Genomic DNA, 17,128 nt, shown 5'->3' with positions numbered 1-17,128 from the left:
AAAGAAAGAAAGAAAGAAAGAAAGAAAGAAAGAAAGAAAGAAAGAAAGAAAGAAAGAAAGAAAGAAAGAAAGAAAGAAATGACAAGCTGGATGCTCTTAGAAAAACCTGGAAAGACTTATATGAATTCATGCAAAATGAAATAAGCACAACCAAGAGAATATTGTATATAGTAACAGCAATATTGTGTGATGTGAATGACTCAGCTATTCTCAGCAATGCAGTGATCCAAGATAATTCTGAAGGACTTATGATGAAAAATGTTGTCCATCTCCATAGAAGGAACTGATGGAGTTTGAATGCAAATCAAAGCATACTTTTCCTTTACTTTACTTTATTTTTCTTGGGGCTGTTGTGAAGATCAAATGAGTTAATAATTATAAAGCACATAGCACAGTACCTGGCACACAGTAGACACTATAAATATTAGCTGCTATTATAGCTATTATTGAAGTATAGTACCTGATAATGAGGTAAAGCCCCAGAACTAGAGGGAAGCCCAGTAGAGGTCATCAAGGTCATCAAGTCCAATTAACATCTAAATATACTCCCTCTGCAGTATCTCCAACAATGGGTCATTCTGTCTCTGCTTGAGGACTTTCTATGTTGGGAAACTCCGTACTACTTGGAGCAGCTTACATGACTTTGAGGCATCTCTGGCTGTTCATGTCATTCACCTGCTTCTGTTACTGTCAACAGAACTTCATTAAGACCTTTTTCTTCTTCCTGAGGCCAGTCCTGAATGGCTGACCGACTTTTCAGTGCTGCTAATTCTATGTTACCAGCAAATTTCCTCCTTGTCCTTGATAAACAGATATCCCTAATTAAAATTTTAAAAATGTGAATGCCAGAGCAAGAGAAAAATAGTTGGAGGCAATAGTAATTTAGAGAGAAAGAGCCTAGAGGGACAGAGTCAAAGTTATATCACTGAGAGGGCGGCCACTCGATTTTGACTTGAGAGGTCAGGGCTTTAAGCCAAAAGTGAATGTCTCCCATTACCAACCTCAGTCCGTATGTCCTTTACAGGGCATCTGTGCCTGCCTGCCATGCACATGTACATAAAACTGCTAGGCTCCCTTCTAACACATAGCCCAAGAAGGAGAAAGAGCAGGTGGTCAGGCAGGGACCACAGCTCAGTCAGCCCCAAGCTCCATAGAGGTGTGAAGTTACCAGAACCAAGAGCTTCCTTCCAAAACCACCTTCCAGGTTCTTCTCTTTGGCCTGCTCTGCCGATTCTTATCCCATGCCCTCTGATTTCAGGACAACATTGCTGACTCTGTGATTAAAGCCATCCAGCCCTACATCGACAATGATGAATTTCAGCCCGCAGCCATTGCCAAAGTGTCCAAGGCATGCACGTCTATCTGCCAGTGGGTGCGAGCCATGCACAAGTACCACTTTGTAGCCAAGGCTGTGGAGCCAAAGAGGGTGAGTAGGGGAAAGGGAAGATGGAGAGTAGAATTTGGATATGGCAGCCATCTATGAGTGGAAAGGGCTCTCTGGTCCATGTGGCCCACTTCTCCAAACCCTACTTCTCAACACGTTCTCTCAGCTGGGGCTGTTTCAGAGAATCCTTAAACATCATAGATGAAAGGGGTCCTTTTGATTGTCCAGTCCAACCCCTTCTTTGTACAGATGGGGATACTGAGGTCCCAAAGGGGAGACATTTGCCCAAGGTCACACAACTAACCAGCAGCAGCACAGGCATAAACACCCAGATTTCCTGATTCCTGGCCCAGGGTTCTTTCTTCTCTTCAGTATTAATTCTTCCTGGCTGTTAGCAAAGGTTATACAAGCTCAAGTTTACTCCATTTCGCTCTGCCCCCTCCTCAGCAAGCCCTGCGTGAGGCCCAGGAAGACCTGGACACAACTCAGAAGATCCTGGATATTGCAAAAAATAAGCTTCAAGAAGTGGAGGATGGCATCTCCACCCTCCAGACCAAGTACCGAGACTGCATTGCCAAGAAGGAAGAGCTGGAGATGAAGTGTGAACAGTGCGAGCAAAGGATGGGCCGTGCTGACAAGGTATGGGCTGCATCCTGTCCTCATCACCTCATGAGCCTCAGTGCACAGAGAAGATTCAGCCTTCAGGCCGGAAAGGAGTTGACCCCAGACTGGAGGGGACTGTCATGGGCCAGTGCATGGTTCACATTTGGGGCTAGAACAAAATTGTAGATATTAGATGGTCAATAAAAAAAGGATCATTTAGCCATACCCTGGAAAGGATGTTCAGAGAGAATACAGCATTAGTTTAGGCAGGCATAGTGTCTCCCTGCCTCCACTTGGAAACACGTCTGGTGAGAAGAAGGTGTGGACCTGAGCATTGGCTTCTTGTGGGTCAAGTCTTGTGAGACTTGATTGGGAGCAGCTGCCCTCCCCCCAAAATTAACCCAGCCCTAGTTGCTATTACTCCTACCCCAAGGATGACCAACTCCCCCTACCTTGTCTCTGGGCCACATGCAGTCTTCTTTCTTTTCTGCCTTACTCACCCCCAGGTACAATATTCTTTCCTTCTGGAGACTTCTCAATTTCTTTGCCTCATTGTATTTATTAATTAGGACCTCTTTGGATTACTCTTTTCTTCCTGTTTTCTCTTAGTTTTCTTGTATTTCATTCCTTTTTGCTTCTTTTGTTTGTTGCTTTATTTGATGCATTTTTTTTGTTGGAGGAAGGAGAGCTTAGTTTTAGCCCTACCTTACTGGCCTCACTTTCACTCAGTTCCTAGTTCTAATCTGCCTTCAAGCTAGATTTATCCTAACCATGTTCCTCTTGTACCTTCCTTCAGCTGTTGGTCTATCCTTGTAGCAAGGTCCACCCCCTTTATTCTCGGGGGCCCACATGCAATGGTGGTGGAAAGAGTAGTCATCTGTCCCAAGGGGCATCAAGGCATTTTCCCAGGAGAGATCTTCAGGGCAGCCTATGGAGAATGAGGAGCAGTGCCCTGAACTCTGGGAAATAACATCATGGTCCTGTATGTGACCTACCTGGCCTTCTTTCCCCCAGCTGATCAATGGACTGGCTGATGAAAAGGTGCGCTGGCAAGAGACAGTTGCAAACCTAGATTACCTGATCAACAATATCTATGGTGACATCCTGATGGCAGCTGGCTTTGTGGCCTACCTTGGGCCCTTCACGGTAAGGAAAACCAGGAAACTAGCCTCTGCTCAGACCATCTTCCCTATCCCAGGCCTGATTGTTGCAAGCTCTCCAACTTAAACACAACCCAGACTCGACCCAGGCCCTCGCTGGCTCCACCAGCTGATGCATCACAGAGAGAGAATAGCTTCTTTGAGACATTCCGGGAAGAGATGATGTTTAAGTGTGCTTCAAGACTTATCCATTGACACGCCTCCTTCTACAATGTAATGAGTAGTTTTGCAGATATCAAACCAATCCCCAGCCTGTTCTGCCTTCCAGGCTTACCTGGATCACTGAGTGAGCACAGTGTTGCTTGGGGCCACTGCTGTCTTTCTGTGTCTGATTTCCCATAGTGTGGGAGATCAGCCAGTTGGAATTCCTTCCACCACTTCAAGCCTTGCTGCCTACATGGATGGACCATGAGTGGGAATCTCAGATGACTCCAGGGTCATCAGACATCCCCAACTCTGATAGGCTCTAAACCTGTGACAGATATGTCCTGGCCTCTCAAGGACACTGCATCCTTCTCGTTCTCTTGGGCTCTGTGCAAACACGACCCTTTGCAGTTCCTTTACCTCTCAGCACCATCTTGGCAAGCTTCCTTGGATAAACTCCTCTCTTAGGTCCCACAGAAAGATGCTAGAAGGTTGAGCCTTCCTGGGTTGCTATTAGGAGCATATTGAAACCATTACCCCTAGAGAATTCTCTGCTGAGCCCCTGAGCATTATTCCATGAGGAACACTAGGTACCTTGGCTCCAGTCCTGTCATGTGGGCCCAGGTCTGAGGTCTCTGTCTCTTGTCAGGGGCACTACCGGACATCACTGTGTGAGCTGTGGTTAGGACAGCTCTCAAAATTTGAGGTCCCCCATACTGCAGAACCGACCCTGATTGGGACACTGGGGAATCCAGTGAAGATTCGGTCATGGCAGGTATGACCAGAATGGACCCTGCAGCAGCCTGAGGGCTGGCCCAGCTAGAGATGGGAAAGCAGAGTGGGCCCAGATTGTGGAAGGCCTTCCATACCAGGCTGGGCAGTCTATACCTTTTGAGCAGAAGAGTGATTGGATCATAATCACATACAAGTATGTATGTGCCTATGCTCACATGGGCACAGAGACATGCTTTTCTTATAGGACCCTGCAGGGTATATGGGAGACCAGTCTGGGAAGGGTCATGGGCAGCTCCATGGTCTTGTGTAGGGTTTGGCGGGTAGATTGCCCAGTGAGCAAAGTCACAGACACCAAGCTGATCCTCTTGCTCCCAGATTGCAGGCCTCCCCAATGACACCCTGTCAGTGGAGAATGGTGTCATCACACAATATTCTCAGCGCTGGACCCATTTCATTGACCCCCAGGGACAGGCCAACAAGTGGATCAAGAACCTGGTAAGTAAGGCCCAGTTCCTGTCACTTAGAGACAAACGAGAAGTTCAAGTACTTGGCTTCCCTGTCTACCCGCAGCCTTCCAGGGAGCATCCTGTTCTTTCAACTTAACTATTCCACTCTGTTCCCTCTTTATTTTCAAGTCCACATTGACTCCTGCCCACTTCCTCCATCCCCCATTAATAAAAAGAGAAAAATAAAATCTGCTACAAACATGTATAACCAAACAAAACAAATTTCTACATTGGTCATGTCCAAAAAAAATACATTTCAGTCTCACTCTGAGTTCATCACCTCTCTATAAGGAGGTAGATATCATGTTTCATTATGAGCCCTCTGGAACTGTGGTTGGTCCAAGTACTTTGGTTTTGTGTGTGTGTGAGGCAATTGGGGTTAAGTGACTTGCCCAGAGTCACACAGTTAGTAAGTGTTATGTGTCTGAGGCCAGATTTGAACACAGGTCCTCCTGACTCCAGGGCCGGTGCTCTATCCACCATGCCACCTTGCTGCCTCTGGTCAATGTGTTGATCAGAGTTCCTAACTCTTTCAAAGTTGTTTGTTATTACAATATTGAAGTTGTTGTATAAATGGTTCTCCTGGTTCTGCTCACTTCACTTTGCATCAGTTCATATAGTCTTCTTGTTTCTCTGAAACCATCCCCTTAATTTCTTACAGCATAAGAGTATTCCCTCACATTCATATATCATAACTTGTTCAGCTGTTCTGCAGTTGGTGGGCATCCCTTTAGTTTCCAATTCTTTGCCACCATGAAAAAAGTTGCTATAAATACTTTTGTGCATATGGGCCCTTTTTCTCCTCCTTTAATCTCTTTGGGGTATAAACCTAGTAGTGAGGTCACTGGGTCAAAGAGTATGCACAGTTTAAAGGCTTTTTAGACATTCTTCTAGATTGCTTTCCAGAATGGCTGGACCAGTTCACAATTCTGCCAACCATGTGTTAATGTACCTATCTCCCCAAAGCCCCTCCAACATTTGTCATTTTCCTTTTTCTGAATTTTGCCAATCTGATGGATATGAGGTGGTATCTTGGAGTGGTTCTAATTATCATTTCTCTAATGATTAGTGATTGAGAGCATTAGTAACCCTCTCACATTTGTCTAGACGTCCCATTGGTCCTTACCTCAGGCTCCTTAACTACACAGCTTGTCCCAGCATTAGATTGTAAGCTCTTCAAAGGCAGGGACCAGCTTTTTTCATCTCCTGTATGTAGGGATAGGGACAGTGATTTCAGTGGCAAAGGGAATTCCCAGGTGAGGAAACTCCCTCCACCAATGCAGGTCAGCACCTTCTCTACCACTTCTAGTCTTGGGAAGTTACCTAGAGCCCTGAGGTGAAGTGACTTGCTCCGGGTCACACAGCTTCGAGGCAGGACTTGAACCCAGGACTTCCTGTCCTTGAGGCCAGCACTCTATATGCTGGCCCTCTTCCTTATATTGATATGATTCAAATTGCGCATAGTTGTCTTGTGCGGGTGGCTTTGGGCCTCCTCCTTTCTTTCTCCCCAGAAGTCTTTGCAGCCCTTAGCATCTAGAGAGGGGAGCCTCTTCTCCCCTCACCATGCCCCTCTTCTTGCCCCGGCCAGGTTGGGATGGGGGAAGGAGAGCAGGCTGAGCCGAGCCTGTGAGCCCTCTTGTGTGCCTCTCACATTGGAGCTTGATAAACATTTGCTGGATTGAATTCTCCTGTATCCGAGAGGCAAAGCCAGAGGAGAGAGGGCTGCTCTCCCCAGGCAGGTGCTTCCCCGCCATGCCACAGTTGGATTCAAGGCTGTTCTTTGGCTTGACCTCCCCTCTTGTGTCTCAGGAGAAGGATAATGGTTTGGATGTATTTAAGCTGAGTGACCGGGACTTCCTGCGCAGCATGGAAAATGCCATCCGTTTTGGGAAGCCGTGTCTGTTGGAAAATGTTGGGGAAGAGCTTGACCCAGCTCTGGAACCCGTGCTCCTGAAGCAGGTATCATGGTGGCTCCCTGTTCTCCGTCAGGCAGGCTGGCTAGTTCAGAAGCCCTCACCACGTGCTCAGCACTTCTGGTGCAAGGAAAGGCAAAAAACAGGCCCTGCCCACAAGGGACTTCTAGTCTAACGGGAGAGACAGCATGCAAGTCCCATGGTACACAGAGGTAATCGGGGAGAGGAAGGCACCAGGAGCTGGAGGGACTGGGACGCTCCGGCAGAAGGTGAAATCTGAGCAGCTGTGTCCTGGGGAGGGGGGCGGGGGAGGCAGAAGGAAGGATCAGGTGCAGACCTGGGGGTAGGTAGCTTAAGGGCCTAGGCTCCCTAGGGCAGGGTTTTGTCTTAAAAGAAGACTCTTGACAAAAAGCCTTTTAATACCCTAAGAAATGAATAGTAGTATAACTTCTAGCATAACTAATAATAGTATAACTTTGTGTGTGTGTGTGTGTGTGTGTGTGTGTGTGTGTGTATGTAGGAGGGGGGGGCCTGGTTTGAGAGTGCTTCTTGTAATGACCTTTCGCCTCTGCTCACACCACAGAATCCCAGAACCCTGCCCTCAGCCAGGAATGAACCTCCATGAGACAGTCTGCCTCCCACTGAGCTAAGCTTCCCTCCCTGGTCTAATTAGTCCTCTCTCTCCCCCACCCCTTTTCTGTCTCAGACATACAAGCAGCAGGGCAATGTTGTTCTGAAGCTTGGGGACAGCGTCATCCCTTACCATGAAGACTTCAGGATGTACATCACCACCAAGTTGCCCAATCCCCACTACACGCCTGAGATCTCTACCAAGCTCACGCTCATCAATTTCACCCTCTCGCCCAGGTGAGCAGCGGCAGGCCTATGGAGCCTTCATCTCATGGAGCTACGGAGGGAGAAACCATCCAGGGCCAATCCTCTCCCTGAGTCTCCCCCAAATAGCCACCTCCAGCTTGCTTCCTTTCTTTCTCCTGGGCACCGTCCTCGGGCCTGGGTGCTCAGTGTGCCAGTGTCTGGCTTCTGATCCCAGCTACCCTGCATCCCCCAGGGCAGAGCCCGAACAGGGTGTGTGGGTCCCTTCTGTCAGGTTTGGAAATTATGCCTCCGCAGGGTTTCTGCCCCATGGGGGAAGCTTTGTGCTTTCTCTCCTATATGATCAGCCTGATTTACCAGGAAATCCAGCCCCCCTTTGTGTGTGTGTGCATGTATGTGCATGTGTGTTAAAATTCCTGCATTTATAAAAAGTATGAAAAGCGCTGCTCAACGTGCTCCATGGGTGGGTGTGCCCCACCGTGGGAGATGCTTCCCCTGCCTTGTCTCTCATCACTATTGCCAAGCAGGCTGTCACCCAGTAATCCTTGCTTCATCAGGCTCAGCAGGCCCTCTCCCTTAGCATGTGCTGTCCCAGGGAGGTAAACCATCAAGTTCTCTCTAGATGCCAACTGTTACTTTTAATATTACCTTAGGCCCTCACCCCCTTCTTACTGCTGTGGAGGCCCTCCCCACTCCACTCCATCACGTCTGTCTTCTCAGATATCGGCAGTGACTGACTGTCGCCAGGATGACATTCAAACACCTTAGCTTAGCATTCAAGGCTATCCCCACCTTGCCAACCTTATGCCCCACTACTTTGTAGCATGTAACAGCCAGACCAAAATCATCAGTGCTTCAGGTACATGCTATGTTCAGTCCAGCCCTGGCACTTTGCCTCTGCTTCTCTCATCAGGGATACCCTCTTCTCTCCTTTCTGACTAGTCCCAACCCCCTCATTTTCCATAGCCCAGACCAAGAGCCACATCCACTAGGAAGGCTTCCCTGGCCATCTCAGTCTTCACTGACTTCCCTCTCCTTAAAGTGCCCATTGCCTTTAGGATCTGAGGCATAGGGCCCAACAGTCATGAGTGCACCACTTATATTGTCAGTTACTGTTTCAGGTGAGTAGGCCTTGTTCCCCTAGCTAGGGGCCTGGGTCCCCCAAGTGCAGAAACTATTCCTTATTCTCCTGGGCTCCTGCAGCGCTGGCCCAGACTGGGCACACATTAAGTAGTAGAAAGGACCAGTCATTTGATTAGAAGTTATTTAGGGCCCATCAGACAGATGGGCCTCTGATGAGGTTTGTCATGATCCAGGCCTTGACTGGCAGGGGTGAAGAAAGACCCACTCTCACAACTCTGGCTCTTCCCCACAGTGGCCTGGAGGATCAGCTTCTGGGCCAGGTGGTGGCTGAGGAACGGCCTGACCTAGAGGATGCCAAGAACCAGTTGATTGTCAGCAACGCAAAGATGAGGAAGGAGCTGAAGGACATTGAGGACCAGATCCTCTACCGGCTTAGCTCCTCGGAGGGGAACCCTGTTGATGACAAGGAACTCATAAAGGTTCTGGAAGCCTCCAAGATGAAGGCTGGGGAAATCCAGGTTGGTGTCTATGCCCATTCTCCTTCTCTGTCCCCTCCCTCAGCTGCCATAGATATGAGTTCTGGAGTCAGTTCTGAGCTCATCCTTTCTTCCTTTGCCTGGGCCAGGCCAAGGTGAGGATTGCCGAGCAGACAGAGAAGGACATTGACCTTACCCGCATGGAATATGTCCCAGTGGCTGTCCGCACTCAGATCCTCTTCTTCTGTGTATCTGACCTTTCCAATGTGGACCCCATGTACCAGTACTCCCTGGAGTGGTTCCTCAACATCTTCCTCTCTGGCATCTCCAACTCGGAGAGGGCAGGTACCTCCTGGACTCTGCTTCCTGGCTGTTCTCCTGAGCTTCAGAGCTCACCTGAAACTCTTGAGATCAGGTGGGAGGCCCTGGTTCCCTGACCCTCTCCCTCCCCTGCCCTTGAGGAGGTGGAATGGGGATGCCTGGGCTTCTTAATGAGTACCTGCATCTGCCCTCAGGTAACTCATGAACACCCTGGTGTTTAGTTCCTTGCCTACCTTGGGAGAGTCCTACTGGGTCCTACCCTCATCACTCTGGTCCAACAGATACTGGGGAGGCTGGATGTAGGGGTGAAGGAGGTGGGGGTGCTGGCTTGGCCTGACGAGGGGCCTGGGGCAAGGGGTGAATTGCGGTTCGCTGGTACTCACCCCTCCTGGGGTGGATCCTGTGCAGACACCCTGAAGAAGCGGATTGCAAACATCAACAAGTACTTGACCTTCAGCCTCTACAGTAATGTCTGCCGCAGCCTCTTTGAGAAACACAAGCTCATGTTTGCCTTTCTCCTGTGTGTACGGATCATGATGCATGAAGGGAAGATTGACCCAGTGAGTAAGGGATCAGTCAGGGACCAGCCTGGCACCCTCACACCCTCGTTTTCCGTTCTCACCTCTCTCCTCCCCTGACCTCCTTCTTCCCATCTGTCACCCCAGCCTTCTGGGTCAGCTAAAGGCCCTGGGAGTTCAGCTGTGGCCACGAAAATCTAATAATGATTATTGAAGTGGACCACTTGTGGGCAATGACAAGACCAAGGGAGTGACAGTCCCTGTGGGCAACCAAAGTAGAATGGAGATGGCCTGTGAGGCCTGCCATCTCAGATCCCTGTTAACTCTCATTCCTGTAACCTGAAAGCCCAGTCCCTGGTCCAAGGAGTTTATAGTTTAGCTGGGGAGGCAGACATGAAGAGCTGATACAGACTACCCGGTATGTGAATTAAGTGCTATTTAGTATCTTTGAAAAATGAAAGAGATGAGGGTAAGGATGGGGATGCCCCTGTAATTTCACTGATGTTGGCGGCTCTGCACTCTGCAGTCCTAAAGAGCGGTCTAGACACAGCGCTTCTTCAACTGTGGCTCACGACCTCTTAGGGGGTCACAAAAAATTGGGCAACGGTAAATGGTTTCTGAATGTGCAATGACCAAAAATTAATTAAAAATCCAACGTGTAATGAATCTAAGGTGTTTCTGGCAGCCCTTGCCCATGCTGCACTGTGTAACTTCACTGCAGCCTTGGTTCTGAACACAAAGCGCGCACATTTTACATCGCACATCCCCTCAGGCCATGCAAACACCAACAAATGCTGCCGAAACAGAAAGGGGGGTCAGGAGTGGAAAATGTTTAAGAAGCCCTGGTCTGGAGAATGGCTGGGCATACTCTTAGTTAAGTGACTTGCCCAGGGCCACAAAGAGTACTGTCAGAGACAAGACTTCAACTCAGGTCTTCCTGTGGCCAACACCAGCTCTTTATCCACTGCACACAACTGTTTCTCCCTGATAAATATATTCTGAAAAATACTCAGGTCTGATCTAGTCCAGAACTGTGATTACATTAGTGTAGAGAATTTCTAGTGGGGAAATCCCACTCCCCTGATGCAGACCAGCATGTCTGCCTCAGACTCACCTGCTTTGGATGTGGCAAGTTTGAGTGGGTTTGCCCATGGCCACACAGCCTGTTAGTGACAGGGGCATGAATTCAAGCCCAGCTTCCTGATTCCCAGGCTTGTTCTCTGTGCACCACTCCATGGATTGGCAAATTAGGGCCTCAGGGACAAATCCGGCCCCTTGTCTGTTTTGGTTTGGCCCCCAAGCTAAGAATTGTTTTTACGTTTTTAAATACAACTTTAAGTACAGCTGAGAAAGAGATTTATTTTAAATAAAGTGGTACTTAAAGTTATATCTTAAGGTAGAAAAAGCCATTCTTGGTTCTTTCTTAGTTGTGTTTAAATGCAGTTGTATTTTTTTTTGGCAATTGGGGTTAAGTGACTTGCCCAGGGTCACACAGCTAGTAAGTATCAAATGTTTGGTCTGAGGCTGGATTTGAACTCAGGTCCTCCTGACTTCAGGGCTGGTGCTCTATCCGCTGGGCCACCTAGCTGCCACAATGAAGTTGTATTTTAAAATGTAAGCACTGTTGTTAACTTGCTGCTGTAAAAAATCAGACCAGAGGTGACTTGGCCCTCACTACACTAAGCCACTGCTGAAGTGTAAGCAATACAAAATAGTGTCATAATGGCTGCACTCAATTATTATACGAACCAAATCTGCGGGGAAAGTATGATTTTTGTCTGTACCAATATGGGAGGCTGAGGACAAGGCATAGAGGACCTTGAATGCTGACAGATTCGCTGTACAGAATGTATTGGAGAGAAAGGGGACTCAAGGGGCCATGCGGTAAAGTGAGAGACTCCTGAACTTGGCGACAAAAGACCTGCGTTCAGAACCTTGCCCTTCCCCTCCATTTAGGTGACCTTGGAAAATTCCTATCTCCTCTCCCAGGTTTCATGCTTTTCCTTTGTAAAAGGACGGGACTGACGTTAAGGCTCTCTTTAGCTCTGTTTACTATGATCCTAAATCTTACTGGAGGAACTTCCAGGAGTAAGGGACACTGGTTAGCAGACTGCTCCGAGAGTGCTAGAGGCCTGCGAGGGCAGGAAGACGGAGGTGTTGAGCAGTGGGCCTCTGATGCCAGCTTGCTCTCACCCGCAGGGGGAGTGGCATTATCTCCTCTCAGGGGGCTCCATCCGGGATGTCATTGAGAACCCAGCAGTGGACTGGCTCTCAGACAGGGCATGGCGGGACATACTGGCCCTCACCAACCTTCACAACTTCTCCGCCTTAGCAAAGGACTTTGTCGTTCACATAGATGACTTTCGTAGGATCTTTGACAGCGTCGAGCCCCACCGGTAAGCAACACCAAGCAGCCAGGCCTGAGCCCAGGCCTTCTCCTGGCACCAGGCCGGCCACTCCTCTGCAGGCTGGCTGTGCCAGGGAGCTCAGGGAACTGAGAACTCATGACTAAGTCCTGCAGGCCCTGTGCCTCTGGGCCTCAAAAGGCTTCTCTCAGGAAAGAAGGAACTGTACGTCTCACAGCATACCACTTGGGGTGGTTTCTGGGCTCCCTTTGGTATCACCTAGTACCTTGGGGGAGAGAGAACCACGCCCTATCCCATCCCAGCCCGAATCCTCCCAGCCATGGACATACTCAGAGAATACATTCAGCACACAGCCATGTGGCAGTTCTGCCAGCCCAGGGCCACGTCAATCAGCCTTGGTATTTCAGACTCCCCAAAGCACTTTCCTATCCGTTCTTTAATCCTCACAGCAACCTGGGAGAGAGGCAACACAATGGTTCTTCTGCCTTTTTGACAGATGGAGAAACTGAGGCATAGAAGCACAGTGACTTGCCCAAGGTTACACAGCAAGTCACTGAGCAGGCTGGCTCCTCCAGTGGAGGCCCTCTCTGCCTGACCACATGCTGCCCCTCTTGGGTTTTTTGCATTGAGGGCCCAAGGCCTGTGGGGCTGCCCCATGAAGACAGTGGATGGTGTCTCTTGTTTTCAGGGAGCCCCTGCCAGGCATGTGGGAAGAGCGTTTAGACCAGTTCCAGAAGCTGCTGATTCTGCGTTGCCTCCGAGGTGACAAGGTCACTAATGCCATGCAGGACTTTGTGGCCATCAACCTGGAGCCACGCTTCATTGAGCCGCAGGTAGGCTGCAGGGTCAGGCAGACTTTCCCACCTCCCTGCCTGCCCAAACACCTCTGCCCCAGGTGTCTCCTCCCCACATTCCCCTCTGGGCTCTGAGCCTTGAATGAGGCTTCTTTCTTACTTGAAGGACTGACCTAGTCTATGATCGCCAGCTGAGGGCACCCAGTAAGGCCTGGAGCCCAGGTCCTCCTACTAAACCATCCCAGATGCCTCTCTTCCCTCCTTCCAACCCCAGGAGCTCAATTTCAGGCTGGCAGAGCCATCAGAGTCAGGGTGAGAGGCCCTAAGAGGCAGAGCTGCTTGGAGATGTCACAGCAGCAGCATCCAGGCCACTTTCCATCCCAGGCCAGCTGTCCTGGGCCCCCTGAACCCTGTTAGAGAGGGACCTCTAGGCAAGTGGAGTCCCTAGAGACAGCCTGGAACACCTCCTGCTCAGCCTCTGGGGTCAACTGTTGCCTTGGTTTACAGACAGCCAACCTCTTTGCCGTGTTCAAAGATTCGAATTCCACCACCCCACTGATATTTGTGTTGTCCCCGGGGACAGACCCAGCTGCTGACCTCTACAAGTTTGCTGAGGAGATGAAGTTCTCCAAGAAGCTCACAGCCATTTCCCTGGGTCAGGGACAGGTACTTGCCAAGTCTAGGCAGTCACTACCTGTGCTCCTCAGCCCTCTGTTCCTTTGTGATGTGAGGTCGGGCCCCAAGGCTGAGCTGGGGTGGCGGGGAAGGGCAGAGAGGGCTCGATGGGGCTGCTGAACACAACTCTGGGCACCTCCTCTCCAAGGGTCCTGTAGCCGAGGCCATGATGCAGAGCTCCATGGAGAGAGGCAAGTGGGTCTTCTTTCAGAACTGCCACCTGGCCCCCAGCTGGATGCCATCCCTGGAGAGACTCATTGAGCATATCAACCCTGACAAGGTGAGCCCTAGAATGCCCTTGACCCACAGCCTAGGCTGGGGCAAGAGAGTCAGGCCCTGGAAAGAGGGGGAGAGGTTTGGGTAGCTGCTCTCAGCCTTGTCCTTGAGGGCCTAGAAGACAGTCCATTTTCAGAAGTCATTTCACTTGTGTGGGCACAGGTACACCGGGACTTTCGTCTTTGGCTCACCAGCTTACCTAGTAACAAGTTCCCAGTGTCCATCCTCCAGAATGGCTCCAAGATGACCATTGAGCCCCCTCGGGGGGTGAAGGCCAACCTCCTAAAGTCATACAGTAGCCTCAACGATGACTTCTTGAACTCCTGCCACAAGGTGAGGTCACAGCTGATTCTGTCCCTCAGTCTAAGCTGCTGCTTCAGGGATGGAGGGCAAGTGATTTCTTAGTAAGGGATGGAGAAGATAGCCCTGCAATTAGGAATCAGGCCGGGAGCCATGGGACAGTTCTGCCTTCTTGTCCTGGCTCTTCCTCTGACTTGCTTTGAACTTGGACAGGCCTCCTTCCTTCCTGGGCCTCAGTTTATGCGCCCCCCCCCATAAAATGAGATTATACTGAGTGATCCCTCCAGGCCCTTTCTGGCTCTGGAGTTCTGTGACTTTTGAGAATGCGAGCCTTCCAAGCTAGGGCTCCCAGAGGTCACTGTCCTTGAAGGGCTTACTCCTTCCTTCTGTTCCCCTCCCTGGCTTCCTCTTCTGTAACAAGTAGCAGTCTGAGTTCAAGTGTCTGCTTCTTTCACTGTGCCTATTCCATGGGAATGCATTGGAGCGGAGGAAGTTTGGGCCTCTGGGCTTCAACATTCCCTATGAGTTCACGGATGGAGACCTGCGTATCTGCACCAGCCAGCTGAAAATGTTCCTGGATGAGTATGAGGAAATCCCCTACAAGGTGAGGTGGGAGCAGAAACCCTAGGCAGTATTTGGGAGTGAGCTTAGGATTGCTGCCCTGTACTTGCCACCCTCGCCATCTAGATTGAGGGGGATCCTGGACCATGCCAGGACTCCAGAGGGTGGGAAGAACCCCACACCCATACCTCCTTCCAGCCCAGAGGATTCTAGTGACTATGCTAAGCTCTCTTCTGTCATGGCTTTCTGGGATGAAGGCTAGGTAGCCCAGTGGATAGAGCACTAGACCTGGAGTCAGATAGATCAGAGTTAAAATACTAGTTGTGTGGCCCTGGGCAAGTCACTTAACCTGTTTGCTTCAGTTTCCTCAACTGTAAAATGGGGCTAATAATAGTGCCTACCTCTCCAGGGTTGTTGTGAGGACCAAATGAGATAAGATTTGTAAAGTGCTTAATACAGGGCTTGGCAGATGGTAGGTGCTTTATAAATGCTTATTCCCATCCCCCTACCTCGCTCAGCCATGGAGCAAAATATAAATGGTACCTTATTTGAGCCTGGCTGAGGGTGATGATGGAAGTGGTGGGCTGGCATTTGCTCAGGCCCCATGGACCTCCCTGGCTGTGCCCCTGAAGGGGGATGCAGGTCAGCCCTGGCCCATCGTGCCATCTTCGTCGCCTCCCTAGAGTCCTAGCAGGGTTCAGTTCGTTAGCCCCTGGAAGGTAACGCTCCAGCTAGGCAGAAGGATCCCAGCTCTGAGAGGCTTCTTATTGCTCCGGGCTGGGGGGCAGGACAGGCTGGGGGTGAGGCCTTCCTCGGTCCTCATCTTGACCCCGGGGGGTCAGAACAGGTCCTCAAGTACACAGCAGGCGAGATCAACTATGGGGGCCGCGTGACTGACGACTGGGACCGTCGCTGCATCATGAACATCCTAGAAGACTTCTACAACCCCGCGGTCCTGGAGCCCGAGCACGTCTACTCTGAATCTGGCATATACCACCAGATCAACCCCACCTATGATATCAATGTAAGCATCACCCCCACCCTCATCCTGGTAACGCACTTGGCATGGGAACATCAGACTCCTCCCATGGAAAGAGGCTGTACATGCAGGGATGGAAGGGCAAGGAGAGAAGCTTGTTGTACAGGGGCCCTGGAGCCCTCCCCAGGCTCCTCCAGGACCACAGAGGACAGAGCTAGCCCTGGGGACAGGCTCTGGGGCCCAGGATGCCTGCCACTTGCTGTGGGACCAGCTGTGAGCAAACATAGCTTGCCTTCAGTCACAGTCACAGCTGAATGGTAAAGGTTCTTCTCCAGTTCAGAGAGAGGCAACATGTGGGTTCTGGTCCACCCATCCCAACCTAACAGTCCTTGACTGTGTGGAAGCATCTCGGGCCCCCGTGTGACCCTCCCAATACTCAGGTTCCTCTTCCCAAAGAGGGATCTCCCCTGCTCTCGGATGGAGGAGCTTCCTCTCCGTCTGACCGTGACCCTCGGCTGGGTCCCAGTCCAGTAACAAGGCTTCCTTCCCCCTTTATGCCCAGCCCTAGGCTCGGCTGTACCATTAGGAAGTCAAAAAAAGGACGTTCTGGCTTCTGGTCTGGGAGAGACAGATGGAACAGACCTGGGCCTGGCATGGAGGTGGGGCTGGGCACAGGCAGGCAGAGGGTGGGACTGCAGCTTGCTCCACACCCCCGAGAATGTCGCCGTCGATCCAGGTCTCCGGTGCCTGCTTTCCCCAAGGTCAGGATCTGATTAACAGAGGAAAGATTCCAGCCAGCAGCAGCCCTGGGGGGTTTCAGGCTCAGTGCGGTGCTTGTCCAGCTCAGGATCCAGTGGGCCTGCCCCCAGGCTCTCTCACTCTGAGCCGCCTCCTACAGGGCTACCTGCAATACATCAAGAGCCTTCCGCTCAATGACATCCCCGAAATCTTTGGCCTGCACGACAACGCCAACATCACCTTTGCGCAGAACGAGACCTTTGCCCTCCTCAACGCCATCATTCAGCTGCAGCCCAAATCGGCCTCCACAGGCGGCCTGAGCAGAGAAGAGGTCAGAGGCTCTCCTTTCAGTCCCATTCCCACTTCCACCCCCACGCTCCGTGGAAAACTCGGCCAGTCTGGGCAGCGTATGAGAAGAGACAGTACTATGTTCCAGGGGTGGGGGCATGGAGGAAGGTATTTGGGGTTGAATTTCTATCCATCACGCTCAATAGGGAAATGTTTCATTGAAAGGTTCCCTTTGTAATAGGAACTGGGTAACTTTCATTTGCATATTGAGCCCTTTATTTTTAGAGATAGAGACTGTACTTGTGATGTCATAAATTTATTTGTTCATAAATAAATAAACTTCTGGGAGAAAAAAACTCCCTCTACCATTTGGCACCCAATAACCCACATGGGGCCTTGATCACTAAGGATTTAGGTGGCTGTCGTGAGCTGCTTTGGATGTCAGATTTCACAAACAAAATTCCTGGTCCTGGG

The 17,128-nt window shown here is 50.4% G+C and overlaps 1 protein-coding gene across 1 annotated transcript in view; it reads left to right on the top strand.

Annotated features, from left to right (window-relative positions):
- DNAH1 (dynein axonemal heavy chain 1) overlaps positions 1-17,128 on the top strand; it is a 158,891-nt gene that overhangs the window by 137,399 nt on the left and 4,364 nt on the right. The window contains exons 57-74 of the mRNA XM_027837286.1: positions 1,259-1,426; positions 1,832-2,023; positions 3,002-3,133; positions 3,941-4,066; positions 4,402-4,521; positions 6,342-6,491; positions 7,152-7,312; positions 8,655-8,880; positions 8,988-9,183; positions 9,568-9,719; positions 11,877-12,073; positions 12,732-12,876; positions 13,345-13,503; positions 13,661-13,792; positions 13,951-14,121; positions 14,513-14,692; positions 15,497-15,673; positions 16,527-16,697. Coding sequence (XP_027693087.1) covers positions 1,259-1,426; positions 1,832-2,023; positions 3,002-3,133; positions 3,941-4,066; positions 4,402-4,521; positions 6,342-6,491; positions 7,152-7,312; positions 8,655-8,880; positions 8,988-9,183; positions 9,568-9,719; positions 11,877-12,073; positions 12,732-12,876; positions 13,345-13,503; positions 13,661-13,792; positions 13,951-14,121; positions 14,513-14,692; positions 15,497-15,673; positions 16,527-16,697 — 2,955 coding nt within the window. The remainder of the gene's footprint in view (positions 1-1,258; positions 1,427-1,831; positions 2,024-3,001; positions 3,134-3,940; positions 4,067-4,401; positions 4,522-6,341; positions 6,492-7,151; positions 7,313-8,654; positions 8,881-8,987; positions 9,184-9,567; positions 9,720-11,876; positions 12,074-12,731; positions 12,877-13,344; positions 13,504-13,660; positions 13,793-13,950; positions 14,122-14,512; positions 14,693-15,496; positions 15,674-16,526; positions 16,698-17,128) is intronic.

This window comes from Vombatus ursinus, unplaced genomic scaffold (genome assembly GCF_900497805.2).
Source record: "Vombatus ursinus unplaced genomic scaffold, bare-nosed wombat genome assembly UNPS02014820.1, whole genome shotgun sequence".
NCBI lineage: Eukaryota > Metazoa > Chordata > Mammalia > Diprotodontia > Vombatidae > Vombatus > Vombatus ursinus.
This window is presented reverse-complemented; position numbering and strand designations above follow the sequence as displayed.